This window comes from Macrobrachium nipponense, chromosome 28 (assembly GCF_015104395.2).
Source record: "Macrobrachium nipponense isolate FS-2020 chromosome 28, ASM1510439v2, whole genome shotgun sequence".
NCBI lineage: Eukaryota > Metazoa > Arthropoda > Malacostraca > Decapoda > Palaemonidae > Macrobrachium > Macrobrachium nipponense.
In genome coordinates, this window is record NC_087217.1 from 58652572 (window position 1) to 58663322 (window position 10751).

General features: G+C 50.4%; 1 protein-coding gene across 1 annotated transcript; it reads right to left on the bottom strand.

Annotated features, from left to right (window-relative positions):
• Window positions 1–7120: 7120 nt before the first annotated feature.
• Window positions 7121–9073, bottom strand: LOC135201204 (trichohyalin-like). The gene has a single exon (XM_064230082.1). The coding sequence runs from the start codon at window positions 9071–9073 to the stop codon at window positions 7121–7123; it is 1953 nt and encodes a 650-aa protein (XP_064086152.1).
• Window positions 9074–10751: the final 1678 nt, after the last annotated feature.

Genomic DNA, 10751 nt, shown 5'->3' on the forward strand with positions numbered 1-10751 from the left:
TCTGTTCCAGCGAACGTCTAGTGGTCCCTTCAAAACCACCAGCGTTCCTGAGTTTGGTCCTCTCATGCCCGTAAACTTGCACGTATTGTTCCAGCGAACGTCTCGTGCGTCACCCCAACACCAGCGTCCTGAGTTTGGTTTCCCCTCACGCCGAAACACCTATGCATTGTCTTGTTCCAAGCGAAACGTCTGGGGTTCCCCCAAACCACCAGCCGTTCCTGAGTTGGTTCTCTCACGCCCGAAAACCTGCATGTCTTGTTCAGAGAAGTCTGGTGGTTCCCCCAAACAACCAGGCTCCGAGTTGGTCTCCTCACGCCGAAAACCTTGCATTGTCTTGTTCCAGCGAACGTCTGGTGGTTCCCCACAAACCACCAGGCCTGTTCCCGAGTTTGGTCCTCTCACGCGAAACCTGGCTTGTCTGTTCCAGCGGAAACGTCTGGTTGTTCCCCAGAACACCAGCGTCCTGAGTTTGGTTCTCTCACGCCCGAAACCGTATTGCATTGTCTTGTTCCAGCGAACGTCTGGTGGTGTCCCCCAAACCACCAGCGTCCGAGTTGGTCATCCTCCACGCCGAAACCTTGCATTGTCTGTTCCAGCGAACGTCTGGTGGTTCCCCAAACCACCAGCCGTTGCCGAGTTTGGTCCTCCTCACGCTGGAAAACCTGCTTGTCTGTTCCCAGAACGTCTGGTGGTTCCCCAAACACCGACGTCGGAGTTTGGTCCCCTCACGCCGGAAAACCTGCATTGTTGGTTCCAGCGAACGTTCTGGTGGTTCCCCAAAACAACAGCCGTCCCGAGTGTCTGGTCCTCCTCACGCCCGAAACCTTGCATTGTCTTGCTCAGCGAACGTTGTGGTTCCCCAAAACCACCAGCCGTCCCGAGTTTGGTCCTCCTCACGCCCGAAAACCCTGCATTGTCTTGTTGCAGCGAACGTCTGGAGGTACCCCAAAACACCAGCCGTTCTGAGTTTGGTCCTCCTCAGGCCCCCCCTGCAAAAACATGCATCGTCCTGTTCCCTGCGAACGTATGGTGATCCCCCCAAACCACCAGCCGTTCCTGAGTTTGGTCCTCCTCACGCGTAAATCTTGCATAGTCCTGTTCCAGCGGAACGTTAGTGGTTCCCCCAAACCACCAAGCCATCCTGAGTTTGGTCTACCTCCACGCCGAAAACCTTGACATCGTTCTTGTTCCAGCGAACTTCTAGTGGTTCCCCCAAACCACAGCCATTCCTGCGTTTGGTCTACCTCACGCCCGAAAAACCCTTTGCATTGTCTTGTTCCAGCCGAACGTCTAGTGTTTCCCCCAAACCACCAAAGCCGTTTTCCTGAGGTTTGGTTCCTCTCACGCCGAAAACCTTGCCCAAATTGTCTTGTTCCAGCGAACGTCCTAGTGGTTCCCCCAAAAACCACAGCCGTCTTGAGTTTGGTCCTCTTTCACGCCCGGTCTACTTCGCCATTGTCCTTGTTCCAGCGAACTGTCTAGTGCCCGTCTCAAACCCAAAGCCGTTCCTGAGTTTGGTCCTCCTCATTGCCCGTAAACCTGCATCGTCTTGTTCCAGCGAACGTCTTCGTGGGGTTCCCCCCCAAACCAAACCAGCGTTCCTGGAAGTTTGGTCCTCCTTACGCCCGAAAACTTGCATTGGTCCTTGTTTCACGCGAACGTTCCTTAGGTGGTTCCCCCAAACCACCAGCCGGTTGCTGAAGTTTGTCCTCCTCACGCCCGAAAACCTTGCATTGTCTTGTTCCAGCGAAACGCTGGTGGTTCCCCAAACACAGCCGTTCCGGAGGTTTGGTCCTCCTCACGCCCCCGAAAACCTTGAATGTCTTGTTCCAAGCGAACGTTCCCTGGTGGTTTCCCCAAACCACCAGCCGTTCGAGTTTGGTCCTCCTCACGCCCGAAACCTTGCATTGTCTTGTTCCCAGCCCGAAAACGCTCCTGGTGGTTTCCCCCACAACCACCAAGCCGTTCCTGAGTTTGGTCCTCCTTCCGCCCGAAAACCTTGCCATGGTTGGTGGGGTGGGTGTATGTCTTGTTCAGCGAAAAAAAAAAAACGTCTGGTGGTTCCCCCAAACAACCAGGCCGGTTCCCTGAGTTTGGTCTCCTCAAACGTCCAGACCAACCTTGCATTGTCCTGTTCCAAGCCCGGAAGTCGGGTTGGTCCCCCACAAAACCACCAGCCGTTCCCGAGTTTGTTCTCCTCCCAAGCCCGAAAAACCTTTGCATTTGTCTTGTTCCAGCGGAACGTTCTGGTGTTCCCCAACCACAGCCGTTCCAGAGGTTTGGGCCTCCTCACGCCCCGAAACTTGCCCCCAAATTGTCTTGTTCCAGCCGAACGTCCTGGTGGTTCCACCAAACCACCAGCCGTTCCCGAAGTTTGGTCCTCCTCACGCCCGAAAACCTGCAATTGTCTTGTTCCAAGCCGAAAAGTCCTGGTGGTTCACCCAAACACCAGCGTTCCCGAGTTTGGTCTCCTCACGGCCCGGAAAACCTGCATTGTCTTGTTGCAGCCGAACGTCTGGGGTTCCCCAAACACTCAAGCCGGTTCCTGAGTTGGTTCCCCCTAAACTCACGCCGTAAAACCTGCATAGTCCTGTTCCCTGCGAACGTTCCCTGGTGACCCCAAACCACCAGCAGTTCCTGAGTTTGGGCTCCCATCCCCCCCCCCCCCCCCCCTAAATCTTGCCATCGACCTGTTCCAGCCCGAAACGTCCTTGGGGGTCCCCCCAAACCCACCAGAAGTTCCTGAGTTGGTCCTCTTCACGCACGAAAATCTTGCATCGTCTGGTTCCAGCGAACGTCTGGGTGGTTCCCCCCAAAACCACCCAAAGCGTTGCTGAGTTTGGTCCTCCTCAGCCCCGAAAATTCCTTGCATGTTTTGGTTCCAGCGAACCGTCCTGGTGGTTCCCAAACCACAGCCGTTCCTGAGTTTGTCTCCTCACGACCGGTAAACCTTGCATTGTCTTGTTCCAGCGAAACGGTCCTGGTTGTTCCCCCAAAACACCAGGCCCTTCCTGAGGTTTGAGTCGCCTCACGCCCGAAACATTGCCATTGTCCTTGTTCCCAGTGAACGCTGGTTTGGTCCCCCTCCTAAACACCAGCCGTTCCTCAGCTCCCGGTCCTCCTCAACCCCGTAAACCTTTGCATTCGTCTTGGTTCCAGCCGAACGTCTAGTGGGTCCCCCCAAACACCAAGCGTTCCTAAGGTTCGGTCCTACTTTTCCCAAACGGCCCGAAACCTTCGCCCCATTGTCTTCTTCCAGCGAACGTTCCCCTAGTGGTCCACCCAAACCACCCAGCCTTTTTCCTTTCAGGTCCGGTTGTCCCTCACGCCCGTAACCCTGCATTGTCTCTGTTCAGTGGAACGTCTCCCCGTGGTTTCCCCCCAAACCACCAGCGTTCCTGAAGTTTTGTCGCCTTCACGCCCGTAAAACTGGAATTGTCTCTTCCGTGGTCCCCCCAAACCACCATCCGTCCTGAGTTTTGTCCTCCTCAACGCCCGTAAAAACTTGTATTGGCTTGGTTCCAGCCGAACGTCCTCGTGGTCCCCAAACCAGCCAGCCGTTCCTCAGTTCCCGGTTGTCCTCACGCCCGTTTTAAACCGTGCCATTGTCCTTGTTCCAAGCGAACGTCTGGTGGTCCCCCAAACACCAGCCGTTCTTAGTTGGTCCTCATCACGCCGAAAACCTTGCATTGCTTGTTCCAGCGAACGTCATGGGTGGTCCCCCAAACCACCGCCGTTCCTGCAGTTGGTCCTCCTCACGCCCGAAAACCTTGCATTGTCTTGTTCCAGCGAAGTCTGTGGTTCCCCAAACCACCAGCCGTTCCTAGTTGGTCCTTTCCTCACGCCCGAAAACCTGCATTGTCTTGTTCAGCGAACGTCTGGTGGTTCCCCCAAACCACCAGCCGTTCCTGAGTTTGGCCTCCTTCACGCCCGAAACTTTGCATTGTCTTGTTCAGCCGAACGTCTGGTGGGTTCCCCCAAACCACCAAGCCGTTTCCTGAGTTTGGTCCTCCTTCACGGCCCCCGAAAACCTTGCCATTGGTCTTGTTCCAGAAGAACGCCTGTGTCCCCCAAACCACCAGCGTTTCCTGAGTTTTGGTCCTCCTTCACGCCCGAAAACTCTTGCAAAATTGTCCTTGTTCCAGCGAATCTCTGGTGGTTTCCCCCAAACCACCAGCCGTTCCTGAGTTTGTCCTCCTTCCACGGCCCGAAAACCTTGCATTGTCTTGTTTCCAGCAACGCCTGGTGGGGGTTTCCCCCCCCAAAACCACCAGCCGTTCCTGAGTTTGTCCTCCTTCACGCCCGAAACCTTGCATCGTTTCCGAGGGTTCCAGCGAACCGTCCTGGTGGTTCCCCAAACCGACCCAGCCGTTCCCTGAGTTTTGGTCCTCCTCACCGCCGCGAAAACCTTGCATCGTCCGGTTCCAGCGAACGTCTCGTTGGTCCCCCAAACAACCAGGCCGTTTCTGGAAGTTTGCGACCTTCCTCACGCCGAAAACTTGCATTGTCTTGGTTCCACCCCCGAAAAACGGCTCGTGTTCCCCCAAACCACCAGCCGTTCTGAGTTTGGACCTCCTCACGCCCGAAAAACCTTGCATTGTCTTTTTTCAGCCCGAAAACGTCCTTAGTGGTTTCCCCCAAACACCAGCCGTTCCTGAGTTTGGTCCTCCTTCACGCCCGAAAACCTTGCCATTGTCTTGTTCCAAGCGAACTCTGGGTGGTCCCCCCAAACCACCAGCCGGTTCCCCCTGAAAGTTTGTCCTCCTCCACGCCCGAAAACCTTGCCATTGTTCCATTGGTTCCAAGCGACGTTGGTGGTTTCCCCCAAACACCAGCCGGTTCCTGAGTTTGGTTCCTCCTCACGCCCGAAAAACCCTTGCAAAATTGTCCTTGTTCCAGCGAACGTCTTGGTGGTTTCCCCAAAACCACCAGCCGTTCCTGAGTTTGTCCTCTTCCACGCGCCGAAAAACCTTGCATTCTTGGTTCCAGCGACGTCTTGGTGGTCCCCCAAAACCACCCAGCCGTTCCTGAGTTTTGGTTCGCCTTCCTCACGCCCGGAAAACCTTGCAAAATTGTCCTTGTTCCAGGCGACGTCTGGGTTCCGCCCAAAACCACCAGCCTTTCCTGAGTTTGTCCTCCTCCACGCCGTAAACTTGCAATCCCGTCGGTTCCAGCGAACGTCTGGTTTGGTCCCCCCCAAACCCACCAGCCGCTTCCTGAGTTTTGGTCCTCCTTCAACCCCGAAAACCTTGCAAATTGTTCTTGTTTCCAGGTGAACCCGTCCTAGTGGTCCCCCAAAACCACCGCCGTTCTGAGTTTGGACCTCCTCACGCCCGAAAACCTTGCAAATTGTCTGCTTCCAGCGAACGTCTAGTGGTTCCCCCCAAACCACCAGCGTTCCTTGAGTTTGGTCCTCCTTCACGCCCGGAAACCTTGCATTGTCTTTCCAGCGGAACGTCTAGTGCGGTCCCCCAAAACCACCAGCCGTTTCCTGAGTTTTGGTCCTCCTCCCACGCCCGTAAAACTTGCAAATTGTCCTTAGTTCCAGCGAACGTCTCGTGCGTCCCCTTCCAAACCACCCAGCCATTCCTTGAGTTTGGTCCTCCTCACCGCCCGTAAAACCTTGCATTGGTCTTATTCGGCGAACGTCTGTGGTTCCCCCAAACCACCATTCCGGTCCCCCTGAAAGTTTGGTCCTTCCTCCACGCCGAAACCTTTGCCATGTCCTTGTTCCCCCCAACCACCAAGCCGTTCCCTTTGAGGTTTTTCCTTCCTCACGCCGTAAACCCTGCAAAATTGTCCTTGTTCCAGCGAACGTCTGGGTGGTTTCCCCCCAAAACCACAGCCGTCCTTGAGTTTGGTCCTCCTTCCAACGCCCGAAAAACCTTGCATTGTCTTGTCCAGCGAACGTCTGGTGGTTCCCCCAAACCACCAGCCGTTTCCTGAGTTTGCGGTCCTTCCTCACGCCCGTAAACCTTGTAATCGTCCGGTTCCAGCGAAAACGTCCTGGTTGGTTCCCCCCAAACCACCCAGCCGTCCGAGATTGGTCCTCCTTCACGCCCGAAAACCTCATTGTTCTTGTTCAATTCCGAAGTCTGGTGGTTCCCCCAAACCACCAAGCCGTTCCTGAGTTTGGTCCTCCTTCACCCCCAAAAGCCACCGAAAACCTTGCATTCCTTGTTCCAGCGAACGTCCTGGTGGTTCCCCCAAAGCCACCAGCCCGTTCCGGTTTTGGTCCTCCTCACGGCCCGACAAACCTTGCAAAATCCGTTTCCGGTTTTCCAGGAACGTCTGGTGGTTTCCCCAAACCACCAGCCGTTCCCGAGTTTGGTCCCCTTCCACGCCCGTAAACATTGAATCGTCCGGTTCCAGCAACGTTGGTTGGTTCCCCCCCAAACCACCAGCCGTTCCTGAGTTATGGTCCTCCTTTCACGCCCGGAAAACCTTGCCATTTGTCCTTGTATCAGCGAACGTCTCGTGGTTCCACAACCACCATCCTTCCCTGAGTATTGGAAACCTCCCTTTCACGCCCGAAAAACCTTGCATTGTCCTTGTTTCCAGCGAACGTCTAGTTGGTTCCCCCAAAACCACCAGCCGTTCCTGAGTTTGGTCCTCCTTCACGCCCGAAAACCTGCCATTGTCTTTGGCTCCAGCGAACCGTCCTAGTGGTCCCCCCAAACCACCAGCCCGTTCCTGAAAGTTTTGGTCCTCCTTCACGCCCGTAAAACCCTGCATTGTCCTTGTTCCAGCGAAAACGGTCTGTGGTCCCCCCAACACCAGGCTGGTTCCCCCCTGAAAGTTTTGTTCCTCCTCCACGCCCGTAACCTTTGCCCATTGTTCCTTGTTACCAGCGAACGTCTGGTGTTTTTTCGCCCCAAACCACCAGCCGTTCCTGAGTTTGGTCCCCTCACGCCCGTAAACCTTGCATCGTTCCTGTTCCAGCGAACGTCTGGTGGTCCCCCCAAACCACCAGCCGTTCCTCAGTTCGGTCGTCCTTGAGCCCGCCACCTACTCGCGTCCTGTTCCAGCACCAGCCAAGTTGGTGGTTACAGCTTTGTTTTACAAATGCTTTCTATTCTCCTTAATCATTTTCTGTTTTTGCCTTCACTTCTTCCTGCTCTTAAGGCCTAACTTTCTCTTTACTTAACTCTTTTTCAGCCCTCCTACTGCCTTTTCTCTTCCTGTTCTTCCGAATTAGATATTTCCATAACTTTTTTCCCCATTTTCTTTTTGTCCGCCTTTCAGCCATCATCTCCTTAACACTCTCCTTTATGTGGTCCAGGAGTATCTCCTCTATATCCTCGAATATCTCTTCTAAACTCTCTCTAGGCATATTTATTTCTTTCCTTAGCACCTCTTTTGTTCCGTCAAGTAATCCGTCAAGTAATTCATCTAAATCTTCAGGTGCCATCTTTGTTTCCTCGTGTACAATCTCGAGTATCTCCTTATATTGAGGTGGTGGCTCCTCTTTATCCTCGAGTATATCATGTAAAACCATAAGGAACATGTCATCTCTCTGTTCCTCAATTGCCATTTCTATTTCTCCCTTGAGCATCTCCTCTAGTGCTTCAAGTAACTCCCCTATGTCTTCCTCTGTTATCACATCTGCGTTTGAACATTCGTGTCCTTCATTGAGAGGTACTTCCTGAACTCCTGACGTAAGGTCGTCGTTAGCTTCACTTTTTAAATTACTGTCGCACTCATTTACAGTCGGTTCTCCCGAATCTCTCATGGGCCACGAATATCGACACACACTGTGGAATTCACAGTCTGCTCTTGAAGAATGACTTTGGCTGGATGGATCGTCTTTTTCGTCACACACTACAGAGTATTCACAGTCCTCCATACATATCCAGCCATTTTCATTGCTTTCGTCCAGTGGAGGGGAGTTGGCCCTCTGTCGTGTTCTCGAATCCTCTGGCCTTGGGCGCCGATCGCTGGGCTCAATTTGAGATTCATTGGTGCTCATTATCTGATAAAGACTTAGCACTGCACTTAACATTTCTTCACTCCTTTTCTCTTCCTCCACTAACAGCTCCAAAAGTTGCTCTTGCCTCTCTTGTAATGTCAATATTTCCTTCATCGCCTCGTCAACTTTTTTTCTCCCCTCATCTTTTTCTCTCTCACATGTATTTCGTTCCTTTTTGAGCCTGGCGTTTTCTGTCTTCAGTTCGTTAATTGCGTCTTCCTTTTCCCTGACGTTTCTCTCTTTTTCTTGCAAAGATATCGTCAGGGCGTTCATTTGCTGCTTCATGGCTTCCAGATGGTTTTCCAAAGAGATTATTTTATTAAATTCTTCTCTTCTCTCGTGTTCGAGATGGTCAGTCATCGTCTCCTTATTAACCATTTGAGTCTTCAACTCTTCTTGCCCTTCAGGCCTTAATTTCTGTTTCCTTAGCTCTTTTCCAGCCTTCCTTCTGCCCTTTCTCTGCCTATTCTTCCGAATTAGTGATTTCCATAACTTTCTTCCCCATTTTCTTTTTGTCTGCCTTTCAGCCATCATCTCCTTAACACTCTCCTTTATGTGCTCCAGAAGTATCTCCTCTATATCCTCAACTATCTCTTCTAAACTCTCTCTAGGCATATTTATTTCTTTCCTTAGCACCTCTTTTGTTCCGTCAAGTAATCCGTCAAGTAATTCATCTAAATCTTCAGGTGCCATCTTTGTTTCCTCGTGTACAATCTCGAGTATCTCCTTATATTGAGGTGGTGGCTCCTCTTTATCCTCGAGTATATCATGTAAAACCATAAGGAACATGTCATCTCTCTGTTCCTCAATTGCCATTTCTATTTCTCCCTTGAGCATCTCCTCTAGTGCTTCAAGTAACTCCCCTATGTCTTCCTCTGTTATCACATCTGCGTTTGAACATTCTTGTCCTTCATTGAGAAATACTTCCTGAACTCCTTCACTTTTTAACTTAATGTCGCTCGGCTCAGTTGGGGAGTCCTCGGTGCTCATTATCTGATAGAGACTTAACACTGCGTTTGCCATTTCTTCACTCGTTCTCTCTTCCTCAAGTAACAACTCCAAAAGTTGCTCTTGCCTCTCTCTTAATGTCAGTATTTCCTTCATCGCCTCGTCAACTTTTTTTCTCCCCACATCTTTTTCTCTCTCACTCGTATTTCGTTCCGTTTCGAGCCTGGCGTTTTCTGTCTTCAGTTCTGTTATTGCGTCTTCCTTTTCCCTGACGTTTCTCTCTTTTTCTTGCAAAGATATCGTCAGGGCGTTCATTTGCTTCTTCATGGTTTCCAGAGATTATTTTATTAATATCTTCTCTTTTCTCGTTTTCGAGACGATCAATCATCGTCTCCTTAACCAGATTTTCACTCTGGAGATGATTCCTTTCTTCTAAGAGAAGGCGAAGTCTCTGTTCCATTTCTCTTTTGGTTTTTATATTGTCGGCCGCCAAAGCAGCGACTTCTTCCTGTAGACTTCTCATCCTCTTCTCGCGCTGAACGGTCGTCCTCTGGTGCCGGTCATTGTCCTCTTGCATCCTTCTGAGAGCACTGTTTTCCCTCTCCAGCCTCTCTGTCCTCCTCTTCATCCCGAGGAACATTTCATGGATATGATTCCTCTTGAAATCCTTGAGCAATGAGGGTTCGGGGAACTCGGTCGTGTGTGGTACGTTGATCATCTTTCCCAAAATTTCCAAGAATTCAATATCTTCGTCTTCCTCACGTCTGCGGCGGCTCATGACGGAATTCCGCTCACTTGAGCCTTCCAAATTTGCCTTAGGCCAGCTATTTCCGATGGAATGAATTTCCTGTTGATGGTCCGATATAACCTTTTTATCCAGAGTTTCAATCCCAGACAATGTTCCGAGGAACTGGGACAATTTATTATAAAGAATATTAGCCATGCTGGGATTGTCGTCTCCTCCAGTCCCGCATCCAAACCACAAGGGTAATCCTGTAAATGATACAGCCATTTTAACAAGTTTTAAACACTTTGTCAACATGATTTTTAATCGTGACCAAGTAAGGTGGTTGAGCTAAGGTTGGTTTTTTAATCGGACGCCGAGCTTCGATCCGTTCTGTCGGGGAATCCTTCCTTGGAGACAGGGGGAGGTTCCGTCTTCATCGTCTCTGTCTCCGAGGAAGGAAGGAAGGAAGGAAGAAAGAAAGAAAGAAAGAATGAATGAATAAATTCCCGACGGAACGAATCTAAATCCCTCCACTAACGTTCAGTTATGCCTGCACAGTCCGACTTCATAAAAAAAAAAAAAAATCATTAACAAATAAGATGTCCAATGAGAGTGGTAGAAAAAATCCTATATGAATTTGTTAAGAGTTTAAATTTGATCGCACGGACTTTCATACTGATTATTGAATATGTTATGAAAACGAAATTCCTTAGAAGATAATTTAAGTTCGTAATCGTTCTATTTATTCTCACTGAAAACTTCACTTGCATATATGATTTATAACCACAAAGAAACATACATAGATAGGCTTAATCTGTTATGATAGCCCTTGGATTAGACTTGCCAAAGCGTAGTTTCATTTATTTAGAAGTTTTCAATGAAATCTACAAGAAATTCAGGAATGTTGCTGTTGCCGCTTTCAGCCTTGATTGTACAGAATTGTTTTTCCTGTAGAAAAATGATAAATATATTTTATTTGACATCCGTATCAGCTATTAAAAACACAAGTAAATCCAATAAAATATCAGTTTAGTTATTTTAAGGCCTGTCCACACTAGGAAACATTGTTTGCAAACACTGTTTCCCATCCCGAATGGAAAGCATTTA